We start from the raw sequence: 17,094 nt of genomic DNA, 5'->3' as shown, positions 1-17,094 counted from the left end.
TACCCCCATATACGGTGATGAACGCGCCGCTTCGAACCCGAATGCTACATTTGTCCTTAATGCAACCGACTCGAAGACGAAAGAGTCAGCGGTGTGTACCTTTGAAAGGAGGAGTCATGTCGTGCTGCCAGGATATCATACTAAACCGCCGCTTTTCACGCTTGGACTTTCCACATTGAGTTTGGCGAAGCTGTGTGCGACAACAAGCTCCAGGAGTTATGAATCTGCCAACTGGCTTGAGATGAAGCGAGGCAAACTGCACGCATTGGCTTGAAAGATTGGAAGAACCTATTGCGCCATCACTGGTGACCTTTTCCAGTGGTCACCAAGAACGTGTCTTCGTTAACACTGCTTCGCACATGAAGCCAATATATGCTACCTAAATAAGCTTGATACATTCAAGCTCGTGTGTAGTGCAGCGCAAAGCATTGCTCGTCGACCTGGCCTCCAATATACAAGTACATGGCGTCCTTAGCCAATTCAGGTCACTACATCCTCCGGCTTGATTTCTCCCGCAGCTTCCTGGTTGTCCCCTTCGCCCTTTATCAACTCCTCGTCACCTTCAACGACAAATCTTCTGTTACTGACGTGGTTCTCATTCCCGTTCTCGTTCTCGGGCCCTTCCTCCTGCGGCTGTTCATTCATGGCCTGATCCTTTGTCCAGGTGAAAGCCGCCATATTTCTGTTCTGACCCGGCTCATGCTGGAACGGGCATCTCGAGTTCGTGCATGGGTTGAACTTGCATTTGGTCTTCAGGTGTGTGAACTTGCATTCTTTGTTGTTGCATGAAGCACCAAATTGACACAGAGGCATGGTTGGGTGCTTGAAAGAGCAATTCGGGTTGGTGCAATTGGGGAAGAACTTGCACTCTTGCTCTGCCTTATGCGCGGCAATGAGTGCTGGAGAAGGATGCTTCCCGTGGCAAGCTGTGTTCTTGCACGCTGCGCCGAAACTGCAAGTGCTCGACATGTCAACTTCTGTGCCAACAGGCGCGGCCGGCGATTGATGTGCATATTGGCATTCTTTGTTGAGACACCTGAGGTTGAAGTAGCAGATTGTAGAGGATGGGTCTTTCGGTCCGGCATTGGATGTTGACTCTGCGCCTTCCATTGCTGTATCGGTCGGCATCTGGTTCTCTCCTTCTACTGCCTCGGACGGTTTTCTTGACGTAGTCTGAGAATTGGCGCCTCTACCCCGACCTCCTCTTGCTCCACCTCTTCCACGTTCGACCCTATCAAACATCGAGCGGCCATTCTGGCCATTCTGACCATTTTGGGGAGGACCTCCATTCATACCAGGCGGCACCATGTTCGGCATGAATTGGGCTAGCATGCGCGCCTGCTGTTCCATCATGGCCATGAACTCCATCTGTTGTGAAGGTGATATCGGATTGAATTGGCCGTTTTGTGCTCCTTGCATCATGGCATTCTGCATCTGTTGTGCTTGCGGACCATTGAGTGCTTTCTGCATGCCTGGTCGGGTGTCCTTGCTAAGACTCTTTGGGCCTTTGGGCGCGCCTCTCGTGTGACTATTTATTCTGTCGCTACCGCGCGTTCTGTGCAGTGCTGAATCGAAACCTCCTCTGCCTGGGATAGAATTGCGGCCTCCTCTGCCGCCACGTGGGCCGCCGTGAAGACCTTTGGGACCTCTCGGGCTGTTTGACATTAGTTGATGTCTTGTTTGATTGGGGTGGTTACATACGCATTGTCTGGCGCCGATTCACCTAAATCGTTGTCATAAGCCGCAGGAATTGGAGCATCCTCTTGCGCCGATGGTGCTGGAACAGACTCGTCGTTACCAGCGGCACCCGTCAACTTCGCAACATAGTTGGTCAACCACTGCGCAAAATCTTCTGTACCCTCTGCATCTTGAAGCAGTTCCCCAGAAAGCTCTGCCGCGATTTGTTCTTGGTTCTTGCCGTTGGCCACCATAAGTACTATGTACTCTGCTAACGACGTGTCATCTTCGTCTTGTGTCCAAGAGTATTCGATCGCTTTCGCTTGTACGGCGTTCTTGAGCTGCTCCGCCAGAGGACTCTCCTCTGCTATGCTCGCCATGACGTTGGGCGTGTGATTCGTACGCGATTGTTGTGTCGGCAGTGTCTTTGATCACGAGATTCAACAAATAGTATCCTGGAGATGTCGGCGCGGTCGAGCGAATAGTGCGATGAGATTGCGAATCTTGTGGTTGTTGTTTGAAAGGCAAATGATGCTTTCTCTGGATTGCTTCCGCTTGCAGTTCTGATCTGAATAGTCGAGGCTGCTATAGTGTCACGTGATAACACGTGCAAGGCTTCAGATACTTCTACACGGCTCCACGTCTGAGAATGATTACCAACCATGCCAATCATGATTCTGACAATTCTTTAACCCTTCTACCAGTGTGTATCACTATGCTTCGTTGTAATCGACACCGCTATGGCAGTCTTCGAATGTTGATTACCTGCCAATCTACCAGTTGTCACGGATGCGTTCGTCTCTGCTCTTCGACCTCGATCTGCACGACTGGCCTCAAGGATAATCACTCTGCGTATTGACCTCGATGATCAGAAACATCCACTCCATCTTTCGCCGCATCTTTCCCTGATCTACAAGGACTTGATACCGAAGACTACGTACAACGAGACTATCTCTCACACTACTTGAGGAGTTCCGCTCATACGCCCCGCGGATGCAGGTTCACCGCAAGATGGCCCCGGTGACTGTATAAAACCCGCTGGCAAGGCCGGTATAAACTACCAATCATGAAGTCGATGACCGAGGATAGGGAGAAGGATTGACTGCTCTGGCGGTAATGTGGCGGAGACGGTGCGGCTCGTGCACGTGGTAGGCAATACGTTTCCAGGCTCGCAAACTCCTGCATTTCGGCAGATTGTAGGCCATTATTACCCAGTTTTCCAGCTACCCAGCTATATGGTAAAACATCTTCCGGCTAGCTTTGCTGGGAGGCTCAACTCACATACAAGGTAAGAACGACCAATCTGATCAGACTTGTTAGCTAGCAGATCAACAATGCATGTATTTCTGCAGGCTAAGAAAGATTTGATCCCCTGGGCACTCCTGACTCAACAGCCCAGCATCATTCGGCCACACATCAGTCCTGGCAGTGTTGCTTTGATGCGAAAAAGCGGGTCGGATACCGTCTCCGTAGCGTTCCAGAATCGGGATTATTTCTCTGACATCACGATCCTTCGCTTGCCCAAAACCACTCGAAAATCACACCACGTACCTTGGAGCGGGTGATGAGGGCACCCCTGTTGACGATCCTGCTTACCAGATCTCTTGTGCCGGTTAACCTATCATAGCGCTATGGATAAAATGTCCTCATGAATGTTCGCGTCATGTTGCCGCCATGCGCGCCGCGCCATCACTGGGTCATGGTCTTTTCTAACCATAGCATAAGTATGAGGCAGGCGCACGCTATGCCACACCAAATCTACCTCGATCGACACAATCTGGACTACCAATATCATATTCACCACCAATTCCCTTAGAAGTTTCATTATGGCTCAAAAAATCCTACAGGCCGGGCTGTCGTCTGGCATGTCCGCTGTCTCAGGCTATCACTCTGCAAAACCCAGGTCTCTCGATCCTCCATATGACGGTCTCAAGCATGTTGTCCCAGACTCGTTCACCCCGCAGCTGGACACGCGCTATACCTTATGCGGCAAGGACGGCAAAGACGTTCAGGTTCCTCTGATCTCTTGGGGCGCCTGGCCATGGGGTGACACGAGCACCTTTCACTGGTCGGATGACGAACTGCCCGCTCTTCGCGCAGCATGGCAACAGTGCCTCAAACAGGGCATGACCTTCGTCGATACAGCACAGGTCTATGGTACAGGACGATCAGAGGAAATTCTTGGCGATCTCATCAACAACCACAGTGCTGGTGTCCCACGAGAGAAATTCATCGTGCAGACAAAATGGCTTCCTCACGTTACTGATGCCGCGACCAACGTTTTGCACCCAGTTGACGCACCTGTCAAGCAGCTCCGGAAGACGCTTGATAGGATGAACCTTACCTATATCGATTGTTATTTAATCCACGGTCCAGTCCACATCAGCAGTATCAAGCAAGCTGCGAAAGGCTTGGCAAAGTGCGTAGAAGACGGCATGACGAGAACGGTGGGCGTGGCGAATTATTCAGTGGATGATATGCTGAAGATGAAGGAGGCACTTGCGGAGCATGGTATCCCGCTTGCAACGAACCAGTGCGAGTATTCGATTCTGCGGCGTATGCCGGAGACAGAGGGTATGTTGGAGGCGTGCAAGGCGAACGACATTGTCTTCCAGTCCTACTCAAGTATAGCACAGGGTAGATTGAGTGGAAAGTACAGCAAAGCCAACCCACCACCAAAGGAGTACAGATTCAGCAGTTACGATATGGAATATATCGAGCCTGTGCTGGAAGTACAGAGGAAGTTGGCACAAAAATATAACGTGAGTGTGGCGGCGGTGGCGCTCAACTGGAACATTTGCAAGGGCGCAATACCCGTGGTTGGAATGAGGAAGGAGAGCCAGGCCGTTGAAAATATGGCTGCACTAGGATGGAGATTGACCAAAGAAGAGATCAGTGAGTTAGACAAGCATGGTTTTGAGGGAAACACCACGAAGCTGTGGCAGCAGGGTTAAACAAAAGCATTTCATCAATGTCGATGTTATCCGAAGCATGCCCTCTGTTCCACCACCAACGAGCTTCGTGTTGCTTCTCATGGTTGTCTCTTTCCTGTCGTGAATACAAAACACTACCGTCCACCAGCGACAGGAGTCGCTATCTTCAAGGTACATACCGGCATTTCGCCGAAGCAAGGAGGCAGATCCTAGCTGAATTGCACTTTGTGAACGTCAAACACACCGTAGTCGACTGCAGTACAATGAAGCGCAGACTCACCGTCACGTACAACTGGGCTTGCTATTGACTCTACGCGCAAAAGCTGCACACATGTAGTATGGCAGTTCAGAGTGGTGACGCTCATGACTAAACCCCTTGATGATACTCATTGAAATCGTTTGCGTTGACGCCGTGGAATTAGGCTCTTCGATAGCGACGTGATGATGTCAACCAGGAACCGTACCCGCTGCATTTCCGATGGATCATCGACTTTACATTTCTGTCCACACAGCGTCGCCAACGTCGAACTCAATCTATCTGGTCTCCTTCATCCGACGAATCATGGTTGCGTCGCAATGCTCAATGCCGATCATCCTTTCGTCAATTTTTGGATGTGGTCTGGTCTTTGAGCCATCCGAACACTTAACAAAGCTAATGAGCAAAGGTTTGGTTCGTGATGATGTCGAGCAAGACAGTGGGCTTTGGAGGGCGTACATCAGCAATGCATACTTTAATGATTGAGCCTCCTTCGCGCCCCGGAACGTGACTTGATCTTGTTGTCAACGCTATCTTTACGAACGCACACAGTATCCCCTCCAACAGTGACTCAAGATGAGCCAGGCGGACGGCAAGGCCAATGGCCGCCTCGACGCCGAGAAGCAGAATCAGCCACAGAAACGCAGTGCCATCCGAGCTCTGATACAAGACTTCTCGCCAATATGGTAAGGAAGGCGTTGCCTCAAGGCCAACCCCAACTTGCTGACAATGGCCAGGTTTGTCTACTGCATGAACGCCGGCATCATCTCAATCCTGCTCCATCAACTACCTTACCGATTTGATGGTCTCGGCGTGCTCTCAACAATCGCCTTCATGGTGGACTTTGTTCTCTTAATTGTCTTCTCCATCATCTTCCTTACTAGATTCGCTCTATACCGCAAGCAAGCATATACCGAAATAACCGACAATATTCAAGACCTGTCATTCCTCGCCGCCTGGCCAATCGCTTGGCTTACACTATCGTCTTTGGTTGCCCTAATCGTGAGTACCGCAGGATGGGGTGGTCACGCATTCACAGTGGTGGCATATGTGATGTGGTGGTTCGGGGCAGGCTGGATGTTGCTCACATATTTCTTCATCTTCATCATCATGGTCCGGAAAGCGAAAGCATCGGGTGAGGGAGGCGGACGTCTACCACCGTTGATACTGATGCCCGCGATGGGTATCGCTACAGTCGCAACCACGGGAGGGTTGATCGCAAGTTACTCTTACGCGATTTCCGCTCGTCTGGCCGTTCCGATCATCATCTTCTCTTTTCTGATGGTTGGTATCGCGGTCTTCACGGCTACGTTCCTGTACACCCTACTCCTATACCACCTTTTCACTGAAGGTTGGCCTGCACCGGCAATCACGCCAGCGATGTTCGTCACGGCCGGTCCGTTCGGCCAATCGGCGGCTGCGATACAACTTCTCAGCAGCGCAGCGAATACATACCGTCGATTTGCAGGTTACAACCGTGGACCCTTTATCTCAGCGAATGCTGCCCAGCCACTATACGTGGTGTGTGTCTTCATTGCGTTGTTGCTGGCTGGCATGTCCTCTGTCTACGCTTTACTCGCCCTCTACGCCATGGTCGAGCGAGCATTTCAGAAGCAGTTGAGCTGGACGATGTCATGGAACAGCATCATTTTTCCAATCGGGACTTTGACGACGGCGTGTAATGCGTTCGCTATTGCTATGGATTCGCCAGCTTGGAGGACGGTGAATACTGCGTTGGTGCTTATACTTGTGATACTGTTCCTTGTCAATACGGCGTTCATGGCGCTAAAGATAGTGAAGGGAGAACTGCTGATCGTGAGGGAGGATCCACGGTCGCAGAAGCAGGAGTGATTCGTGACGAACTGGCGAGCTTCAATACGACGTTAGTAATCAACACGATCTGTTTGGGTGTAAGATCAAGATATTGAGCGACCGACCAGCGCCATCAAGGTCTGTTGTATGTTGAATGCCCTTCTTGCGCTCGGTTGCTCTGCCGTATCATCGTCGTACTTCGATTCAGCTCCGTTTACCTCTGTGACTGTGTTCGACGTTCACTACTACCCTAGACTGCCCACCACTCCGCACCAAGCCTGATCGCCGAGACTTTCCCTCGAAGCGAGTAGCTAAGTGATCGCTTAGTCGTAAGCGAGCAACAGTGGGTCTGCTGACTCGTCCATCGGGACTTCCCTCCATGCACAGCATCTCTTCATCGTGCATAAATTTCACATTTCCGAGAACGAGGGGTGCGAGACGAGTAGAACAGGCAAAAATACGATGCCTTGCATTCAAGTTGGAAAACACGTATATCGTATCCACATTCCTCACCTTGTTACCTTTGGCGCTGCTGTGATTTGTCGAAGCGAACATGACTCGCATGTACCGCGGTAGCGGTAGGATGTTGCTCCGCTCAAAGGCGTATTCACAGGCTCTTCATACGCACTTCGCTTGGTTTGTGCCTAGGCTGACTGTTAGACTTTACCATGTGAGGGGCCTTATGATTCTATCCTCATCTTATATCACCGTGAGCACTACAACACCTACAACATCACTCGATTGATGGTGCTTGGGAAGCAACACGCTGGTTCGTGAGCTAATATCATAACTGTACAGCTTCCGAACTTCCGATTGAAAACCGGACGCGTTAAACTGCCACCATATAATATCAAATACAGGCGCCGTCTCGCGACTTCGATATTGGAAACATACCTCACCAACTCGTCGGAACACAACCCAACAAAACCACCGCAATGGCCATCCTCGACCCCTCCCACCTAAAAACCATGCCCCTAACCTACCCCCAACTCGCCCTCCTCCTCCTCACCCTCTTCATCGCCTCAGTCTACACCCGCCGGCACCTCCAAGAACGCCGCATCCGCGCCCTCGGCCTCACAGCCCCCATAATCCGCACCTACCTCCCCTGGGGCCTCGACATGCCCATCAAAGCAGTCCGCTACTTCGTCGCCAACCGCGCAATGGACGCCTGGCTCGACGAGTTCAAGAAGAACGGCGCTTTAGAGTCTCTAAACTACACCATGGAACTCCGCATCCTGACGTCCCTCCGCGTCATCATGACGGCGGACCCGCAAAATATCAAGGCGATTTTGACGCAGCAGTTTGGCGACTATGGGAAGGGCGAGCAGTTCCATAAGGAGTGGCAGGAGTTTTTGGGCGATTCGATATTTACGACTGATGGGAGGCAGTGGAGTGATTCGAGGGCGTTGATTCGGCCGATGTTTCAGCGGGAGAGGGTCGCGGATTTAGATATTATTGAGCAGCATGTGCAGGAGCTGTTTCGGCTTATGGGGCCGGGGGATGGAAGGCAGGTCGATGCGCGGAACTTGTTCTTTCGGTTTGCGCTTGATGCGTCTACGCATTTTCTGTTCGGGCATAGTGCGGGGAGCTTGATGAATGAGCGGACGGAGTTTGCGCAGGCGTTCGATGAGGTGCAGAGGGTTCAGGCGCTTGATGGGCGGGCGGGCCCACTGAGGCATTTCTTCCCGAAGAAGGGGTTTTATGCTGGGTTGAAGACTATGGATCGGTTTATTGAGCCGTGGATTACGGAGGCGTTGAGTTTGAGTCAGGAGGAACTGGATACGAAGTTGAGTCGGAGTGATACGTTTTTGCATGCGCTTGCGAGGCGGACGAGGGATAGGAAGGTGATTCGGGATCAGCTTGTTGCGTTATTGTTGGCTGGGAGGGATACGACGAGTACGACTATGAGTTGGATGATTCTTGAGCTTGCGAGGAAGCCGGCTGTTGTTGCGAAGTTGAGAGAGGAGATTAGGCAGAATGTTGGGACGAAGGGGGAGAGACCGAGCTATGACAACATCAAGAACATGAAGTATCTTACTTGGATTATCAACGAGACACTGCGGCTGTACCCGGTTGTGCCGTTCAATGTGCGGACAAGTTTGAAGGATACGACTCTGCCGAGAGGAGGTGGACCGGATGGTATGCAGCCAATTGGTATTCCGAAGGACACCGCGATTGGATATAGTACATTGATCATGCAGCGGAGAAGGGATCTGTATCCGCCAATTTCAGACAGCTTCCCATACGATCCGCGTGAGTGGGTGCCTGAGCGATGGGCGACCTGGCAGCCGAGACAGCATGGTGGATGGACGTTCATCCCATTTAACGGCGGCCCCAGGATCTGTATTGGGCAGCAATGTGAGTGCAGGCTGGCTTTTAGGAAGATGTTTAGATGTGCTAACATGACCGCAGTTGCTATGGTGGAGATGGCGTATGTCATTATTCGGCTTTTGTCAGAGTACGACAGAATCACTGACTATGGCAACGATGACGTCCAGCTAGGCATTACAATCACGCTCGCACCTCACCCAGGCGTCAAGGTGGGATTTGCCAAAGATCAGAAAGAGAAGTCTTGAGCATGAAGAGATTGGATTGGATGATATTCAAAACACCGCCCCTCCGATCAGAAAAATGCGTTCTTCTTCTCGCTGAATGTATTGAACAACTTTATTCGCATTCTGAGCAAGAGCATTCCTAGACGTGCCCGCACTTGCAATGCAGTACAACTCGAACATCGGCGTGACCCACGCTAAAGCCGAGCAGGTGGAGTTCACCATATGCTGTACTTTGACGGCAGCATATTTGGCATGAACTGATGCATGTAGTGTATGGTAGGTCGAGAACAGCTGTCTCTTGGACTGTGCATCGCTGAGATGCGACTCGAACGCTGGCATGAAGAATTGTACGTTACCCTTCGATTTGTAGAGAAAGTGCCGAAGAGCTGTCCCGGGCACAATGTCAGTAGGCGAGGGTCGACCATGCTGCACCGCTTTGTGGATCGTCTTCATGCTGCCGTTCTTGCGCAACTCGTGGATTAGGTAACTCTTCATGCTTTGCAAATCTTCGAAGCTCTCTTTGTTGGCGCTAAGCAGAATGATGGCAACGGCATCTTCCTTGGCAATTTTCTCGTCCAACTCAAGCTCGCGGACACTCTCCGAGCCCACGTCAAGGAAGCTGACATACATGTAGAGATAGCCAGTTTTGTTGAAGCCAGGCAGACAGACTGGTATGAACGATTCGCCACCTCCAGCCTTGATACCTTCTGCTTCAAAGAGCATATTGAAGATAAGGTGCAGATCGCCAGGGTGAAGGGAATGCTTTTTCGGGCGAATGACGCTGACTAGCCGTCCACCTGCCACAACGAGTCCATACAGAAGGTCATCGACCCGAGCTTTAACCATGGTATTGTTAATAACTGTACGGTGTGCCTTCCGGAGCCTCAGACTCTCCAATGCACCTAGCAGTGTAGATGGTGAGCCACGAGTGAAGCTGTCAGCTAAAGTAGAGAGCAAAACTTCGGTCCCCTGCAGCGGCCTACGCAGGTCTGTGGATGGTCTTACCGAGAAGATGTGGGTTAATGTTGGTAGCGTCAGGGTTGACAGAATTTGCGTGTACAACGCATCAAGCTGTGAGCGCAGCTGTGCGTCGGACTCCGGGAGGTTGCTGATGGCCACAAGGAAAAGGTTCGTCTGCGACAGAATTACGAATCGGGTATCCCTTGCCTGGAAGGACCGAAGCTGATTGTCCCAAGAGTCGTATGATGATATGATGGTCTGGATGATGCCAACATAGCTTGAAATGATGGCATCTGAGCCGTGTCTTGTGTATATCGGCTTGCCAGCCGCTGATAGGATGAGAAAGTGTTTCTTCTTCGCCTTCCACGCCTCATGGGCGATCTCTTCTTGCTCGGCCTCGTCCGATATAGGCTCAAATTCTTTCTCAAAGTCGACCTCGTGTGGTATATCCGCTTCTTCCAACATATCATGCGTGTCAACAAAGCCACTGTCCATGCCAAACACGTCGTTCTTCCTGCTTGCCAGACCATCTCCAAATATGCTCTCTTCCTGCGCTCGCTCGGATGCAAGACCATAGCTTCGTATCGAGCTGTCATCGGCTGTATCGCTAGCAGTTCCACTAGCAGTTTTGCTCACTGATGGACTCGAAGTCAGCTGGCTCGACATAGATCGCAGGTCCCGAACACTGCCGCCACGCGCGTAGGCGTTGACATCGTTAGTTGATAGAGCAGTAGTTGCAGTTGACACGAGTCCCGCACGAGTAGGAGGGCGCGAACTGGTCGCCGGCTTGCCGCTGTCCTGGAAGAAGCTCAAGTTACTAGGTCGTGGAGGCAGTGGGGGTCTTTCTGGAGTCGATTCGAGCTTCTTCCCCTCGTCAATCCTAGGTTCTGCAGGCTTGCTCATCTTGGTAGGACAATCAGTGAGAAAATGTTTGTCGACTCTGATACCCCGGACATGGTGTGGCTATCAGGTTACTCGTAGTTAGATAGCACGACGGCTGCACCTTCCGTGCCGAACATTTGTTCATCGCGACTTTACTCAACAGCGACTTGCAGCCTCATCTCGCATCTCAGGCCGCATGCCCAGAGCTGCTCGACCCTCCAATATGGAAGTCAATAGGTTTAGCCTTCCAGCGTCGATGTTGAAATAGCCACAGAGGCGTGGTTGTCATTGTGTCCGCAGCCTTGTAATGACAAGGCCAAGGCCACGTCGACGACGACGATATGGGCAGCGCCTTCTCTCGATTATGACTACAAGTAAACATAATTCCAGCGATTCCACACATCTCTAGTCGACACGTGTTGCTCACTCATGAAGTGGAAGCCTGGGCCACGCGACTCCGATTATATGAAGTCTCTCAGACAAGGAGACCATAAAAGCCAACTTCTTTCCCTTAACGGGCGACAGTATTGACTTCGTGCTTTACCCATGCCTGAAACTGATCTTCGAATCCTCTAGAAACCACATTGATAGAGGGCGACCGTTGCCAATCGGTCCTACATGATTCAAACATAAGGGTTGTCTTGTCACATGGCTGCGGACCAAAAAGCCTACCGCCGTTACCATGCCACCATCGAAAGGGCTTTGGCAATCTTTGATGCCAACAGCGACTGGGCCGACTATATTGCTTTCCTGAGCAGATTACTGAAATCTCTCGATACTGGGAAACCAGAAGGACTCTCAGATATCCCTTGCAAACCGAGGATAGCATTATGTCTTTCACGATGTCTGCAACCGTCACTCCCATCTGGCGTGCATCAGAAAGCATTGGATGTATATGGCGAGGTTTTCTCCATCATCGGAACCAAAGGGCTGTCGCGTGACCTCTTCTTACTTCTTCCAGGACTATCGCATACGCTGGCTTTTGCCAACCTCTCCACCAGGCCTATGGTCCTCGATCTATATGAAGCATATGTCTTGCGGGTCCCCTCCTCTTCCCTGAGACCTGCACTGAAGGCTTTGGTCCTGTCACTACTTCCTGTTATTGAAGAAGAGACAAGCGAGGACTTTGACCGATGTCTCCATACCTTCGAGTCACTGAGAACATGCTTTGCAGAAGGCGAACAAGAATACTTCTTCTGGCAGACATTGTTCGTTGCTTCGGTGTCCAACCCACATCGGAGGGCCGGTGCGCTCGTCTATCTCAATCGCTGTCTGCCGAAGCTGGTAGCAAATGCACAGCATGTCAGCAACGGCTCGCATACTGCATCCGATGTGATCATCACGCCCGAGCCAGGACTCCTTGTCAGATGCTTTGCCACTGGACTACGAGATGAGCAATCTCTGGTCCAACGAGGATTTCTGGATCTCCTAGTGACTCATTTGCCGCTCAGTGCTGACATCTTGCAAGCCGAAAGGTACCAGAAAGATCTTGATGTGTTGGTCTCGGCGGCTCTAGTGGTCGTTTTGCGCAGAGACATGAGCCTCAATCGCCGCCTGTGGGCGTGGTTTACGGGTGCCGACAGCAAGTCTTCTGATGGCAATGTCACCTCTCCGCTAGAAACGGTCGGCAAGCAATTAGAGGTTGCGAACAGCTACTTCAGGACTTTTGGATTGCCGTCGACCATAAGATGCATCCACTCGATGATGGCAGATGCTAACGCATCACCCAGCCCTCGAACGCTGCCTTTCCGAATTATGCTATCTTTAATGGACAGATGGGAGATTGGCGGACCAGTGGTCACGGCAACCTTTGCGCCCATGTTGAAGAGCCTCATGGCATACCAATCCACAGCCCCTAGCCAGACTGCTTTCGATGAGGTCTTCCGCAGTGCGAACGTCTTCTTCGATGGCATCGAAAGTGCAACACTGTTTTCATGCATGTCTGAGCTCTTACGTTCGGCGCAGACAGAGCTCTTAGCCTTCATCGTCGCCAATTTCAACATCGAGCAAGCAGACATGGTACATGGCCACGTTTTGGATCTTAGTAGGCAAGTTGCCAGGTCGATTCTGGACAAGGAGGCTCTGGCGACGTCACTGACATCCCTGCTGGACGAGCTTACGGCTATCGCTATTTCTACGGCACTCTCGATGGCAGACTCTGCCCAACCCGGGCAGGTCGCACAGCTGCTTGAGGCGATCACGATGACATTGTATACGGTTCTGAAAGAGACTGAAAACACCTCTATCCTGCCCGGGCTTTGCAATTCTTTCGAACGAGCTGTGATCTTGACCCAAACTTTGCCACCAATCATCGGCACAACCCTATTGCAGCAGGTTGGGCAGGCTGTCAGCACGTATCCAACAGCTAGCAGCCCGAGCTTTACAACGGCTAGTATCTATTCCAAAATTGTCGCAAGCTTGCTACCACGGCTCGACAGTATGGTCCAGACGGCTCGGCAGCTCGTCCTGGATTGCATACCCCACTTGATTCATGGTCTATGGTCACTGCTGGGTACCGGCATGCCTCAAAACCACGTAGCTGTGGTCGAAGACATATGGCGACTTCGCGACCTTTCTGAAAAACACGAGATGGTTGAGAGCACCATACTGGACTTATTATGTCGCTCAGAAGGCCCCACCTCGTCGCCAGCAGAGGCACAAATAGAGCGGTTTGGCACCCTGTATCATCATACGAAGACTGTCAAGCGCTGCCCAGATGACGTGGTTCCGGACATGTTACGTCGTCCTGCCTTGTGCATTCTTGACCATTGCCTTGGTGAAGTTCGAAGCGAACCAGGTGTACGGTGGCTGATGGGTTTGAGCAGTACCACGCCCATACTGAGAAGTGTACTGGTTGACCAGCCTAGCGGTATACAGAATGTGCTATTGACGTCTGCTCGTGTTCAGAAGCTAATCAGAATAATGTACATGTCCGAGGATCACTGGCGATCATTCAGTACATCACAAGATATTCACGTTGTGCACCAATTTTCCTTAATGCTGCTTGGGCTGAAGGAGCGTGATGGAACAACCTTGCAGTATGACGCTTTTGCACTGCTAAGAACGTTGTACGGGACGAGATCCGGCAATACGCCACCAGACGAGCTCGTGTCATTCCTTGTTGACAAACTCGATCGAGATGCAGCAGATGCAGCGCAGCAAGAGCAAGTGCTTGATACACTACTTGCAGTCCTTAACGACAAGAGTCTTTTGCCATCGTCGCTGGTGCAGGTGTTGTTGAAAGGTCTTACCACAGTCCCTGTCGATGAACGACTTGACAAATGGATTACACTACTCTGCAATTTCCTACCAAACCACACGGCACTGCTGCCAAGTCTGCTGAAGGTGACCAGTGGGTTTTGCAAGCGCATCGAGCAGACTTTCGAGGACCTACAAGCAGTCTTCAATCAGAGGGCGGACTCGACGAGCGCAAAAAGCCCGGAGAAGTCCATTGCAAACCTGCTTTCGGGCCTGGAGTATGTCCTCGCACGCGCGCATCAGCAAGTATTCCTCAACGTGCCGCCGCCAAATTCAAGCGCCAGTGATATCAAGCAGGATTCGGTCTCTAGCCGCTCGCGTGCGAATGACCGTCTAACAGTGATATTGTGTATGCAAGATGCTGTTAGAATCTGTGCTAGGCTATGGTCTTGGAAATCAGCAGCACGTATAAGCAGCATGAGCGACACGAAATCATTCCAGTACACAGCAATGAAGGTACGGAGTCGAAGCCGCAAAATATTGGAGAACCTCATCGAAGCAGAACCTCAAGAATGTCTCGAGACTCTTATAGCGTTATGGGTGAGCGAGGAGCAAAGCTCGTTGCTCGACTTGCTACAGAGCCTTAACGGCGCTCGACCTCGGTCGATGATGCCGGCAGTCTTCAATGCTATTTATGGCCGGACGAATCCGGGTGCACTGAGCTCGGCTCAGAAATCAAGTCTGTCAATACAACTTGGATCAACGGATTTGGTCATCTTCCTGAATGAGTATACGTCAGCGCTCGAGGATGACATGCTTGAAGAGATATGGGCGGATTGCGCAGCTTTCCTACGAGAGGTGTTAGGAAATCCTATGCCACATCGTCAAATTCTGATCAAGCTGGTTCATTTCTGTTCTATCCTCTCACGGAAGATGGAGAACACAAACTTCAGCGAGGAGTCACGCATGCAGCGAGAGCTTTCGGATCTGTGTACAAGACTGCTAACTGCCATTTTCACCATCAAGCCGTCAGGATTCGATGGAAAGGCTTCGACGAATGGCTCAACGGGCGTAGGCGATGCCGGTAAAACACCGTTAGCCTTGTCAGCAAGAAGCGAAAACATGCTCAGTGTGTTGGTGGAGGCCCTACCTCATCTAGGGCCCTTATTGAGTCAGTATGACCGATCAAATACAGTCTTCACGGCGATAGCAACAAACCTAGTCAGCCCAGTGATACATGCTCGCGCATTCCCTCAGAACCTGTTTGGCGAGCATCTTGAAGTCATTAGACTTATGCCAACATCTACAAAGACACGGAAGAAGGATCTTCTTGATGCCTTCAACAACCCTAAATTCTTCCAAAGTCCGACAGAACTTGCCAGTAGCGGATGGCTGCCTTTGCTCAAGCAGCTGCAAATGAATGACAAGACGGTTGTGGTGGAATCACTCAATCGCATCGCTCCACCAGCGGCAGCAGGCATCATGCTAGGTATCGGAGCTGCAGCAGCACGAACCGAAGCAGACAGAAAGACACAGCTGGAGCTCCGTAGGGTGGCAACCATGATCTTGTCTGCGGACGTGGACGCAGCACTACCATACCTGCCGCTGATCTCGCAGAAGATTGAAGAACTACTCAGTGCAACACTTGAGTCATCGCCATCACTCGCTACCAGAGGTGATGTATACCTGCTCATCCGCGCTCTGCTGTTGAAGGTAGGCCATGTAAACCTCGCTCCTCTGTGGCCGGTTCTCGACTCCGAGCTCCAGGGGCTGTGCAAAGACTTCCTTGCAGAAAACGAATCAGAGTACACCTCCTTCTCAAAACTACAGGGCGCGAAGTTGCTGGACCTCCTCCTATTGATGCGACCAGATGAGTTTCAGCTACATGAATGGCTCTTCGTGACCGACACTATCGATGCGATATACCCATCGAGCACGACCGCGGTCAAATCATACGCAGATGAAATTGCTCCAATTTTGAGCTCGACTAGTGAGCAGATAGAGATACAGTCAGATCCAGCAAGCCGGCTGCGAAAACCGTGGTTGTCCGGAGATGAGTCGAGAAATCAGGACGATATCGACGCCTTGCTAGCGGGCTTCTTTGGTCATTTGAGCATCAGGGCCTTCGAGGACCTGTACAGCCTTCAGGGGCTTGACGATGAGGCTTGTAGACAAGATCTCATCGCGGATTTGTTCACGGATGTCGCTTCATAGTCACGGAACCACCCATCGGGTAATATGATACTCGAGGCTTCCATGTGTCATCGTCACTATGCTTGGCCATGCTCTTGCACTCTTCAGGCATGAGTCTTCTCGTTGAAATGTTGATTTGTATCGATCCAGCCAGGAGTGCTATGAACAGTGTCTCGAGTCTCGATGAAGCCCATGACCTGAATACTGTAGCTCGTATTTAGGAAGGAGCCTTTCTGGCTGCAACCGAGCAACCCACGCTATAGGCACTGAAATTTAGCAACTTAGCCGGCAGCGCCCCTTGAGGATTCCATCGGTCTACTCCGCGTTGTATTCTTCTGGCAGTAGAACATCTCCGGGGATGGACCAAGGCCATAATCCAGCAAGCTGGTGGCACAAATGATCGCTGGCTGGCGAGCCTCAACTGTGCAGGAAAAAGATGGCCGGTTTTGCTGATACAGTTCTACGGGCGCGTTCCTACCCAAGCTTTAGGCACTAAAAACGCTTAATAGCCCTAGAAGATAGTGCTAATCGTACCTAACTTACCCGAAGTTTACGGGAGTGCAAAACTAGTGATCTTTTTCTCGCACAGGCTCGTAGAGTGCACATCGTTGGTCGTTAGAGGATCAGC

The 17,094-nt window shown here is 51.3% G+C and overlaps 6 protein-coding genes across 6 annotated transcripts; 4 read left to right on the top strand and 2 right to left on the bottom strand.

Annotated features, from left to right (window-relative positions):
* Positions 1–480: 480 nt before the first annotated feature.
* Positions 481–2,057, bottom strand: PMZ80_000761 (uncharacterized protein; the record flags this gene model as incomplete). Its single annotated transcript, XM_064869211.1, has 2 exons — positions 481–1,654; positions 1,702–2,057. 2 exons carry the CDS (start codon positions 2,055–2,057, stop codon positions 481–483), a joined length of 1,530 nt encoding a protein of 509 aa, XP_064734708.1.
* Positions 2,058–3,503: 1,446 nt separating this feature from the next.
* PMZ80_000760 (uncharacterized protein) lies at positions 3,504–4,631 on the top strand (the record flags this gene model as incomplete). Its single annotated transcript, XM_064869210.1, has 1 exon — positions 3,504–4,631. The coding sequence occupies one exon, from the start codon at positions 3,504–3,506 to the stop codon at positions 4,629–4,631; it is 1,128 nt and encodes a 375-aa protein (XP_064734707.1).
* Positions 4,632–5,442: 811 nt separating this feature from the next.
* On the top strand, positions 5,443–6,717 carry PMZ80_000759 (uncharacterized protein; the record flags this gene model as incomplete). The annotated part of the gene is made up of 2 exons (XM_064869209.1): positions 5,443–5,552; positions 5,604–6,717. The coding sequence occupies 2 exons, from the start codon at positions 5,443–5,445 to the stop codon at positions 6,715–6,717; spliced, it is 1,224 nt and encodes a 407-aa protein (XP_064734706.1).
* An 896-nt stretch (positions 6,718–7,613) lies between these two features.
* On the top strand, positions 7,614–9,254 carry PMZ80_000758 (uncharacterized protein; the record flags this gene model as incomplete). The annotated part of the gene is made up of 2 exons (XM_064869208.1): positions 7,614–9,036; positions 9,091–9,254. The coding sequence occupies 2 exons, from the start codon at positions 7,614–7,616 to the stop codon at positions 9,252–9,254; spliced, it is 1,587 nt and encodes a 528-aa protein (XP_064734705.1).
* A 27-nt stretch (positions 9,255–9,281) lies between these two features.
* MON1 (Vacuolar fusion protein mon1) lies at positions 9,282–11,096 on the bottom strand (the record flags this gene model as incomplete). The annotated part of the gene is made up of 1 exon (XM_064869207.1): positions 9,282–11,096. One exon carries the CDS (start codon positions 11,094–11,096, stop codon positions 9,282–9,284), a length of 1,815 nt encoding a protein of 604 aa, XP_064734704.1.
* Positions 11,097–11,723: 627 nt separating this feature from the next.
* PMZ80_000756 (uncharacterized protein) lies at positions 11,724–16,487 on the top strand (the record flags this gene model as incomplete). Its single annotated transcript, XM_064869206.1, has 1 exon — positions 11,724–16,487. The coding sequence occupies one exon, from the start codon at positions 11,724–11,726 to the stop codon at positions 16,485–16,487; it is 4,764 nt and encodes a 1,587-aa protein (XP_064734703.1).
* Positions 16,488–17,094: the final 607 nt, after the last annotated feature.

Source organism: Knufia obscura, assembly GCF_036327395.1.
Source record: "Knufia obscura strain CCFEE 5817 isolate CBS 148926 chromosome Unknown scaffold_1, whole genome shotgun sequence".
Taxonomy (NCBI): domain Eukaryota; kingdom Fungi; phylum Ascomycota; class Eurotiomycetes; order Chaetothyriales; family Trichomeriaceae; genus Knufia; species Knufia obscura.
This window is presented reverse-complemented; position numbering and strand designations above follow the sequence as displayed.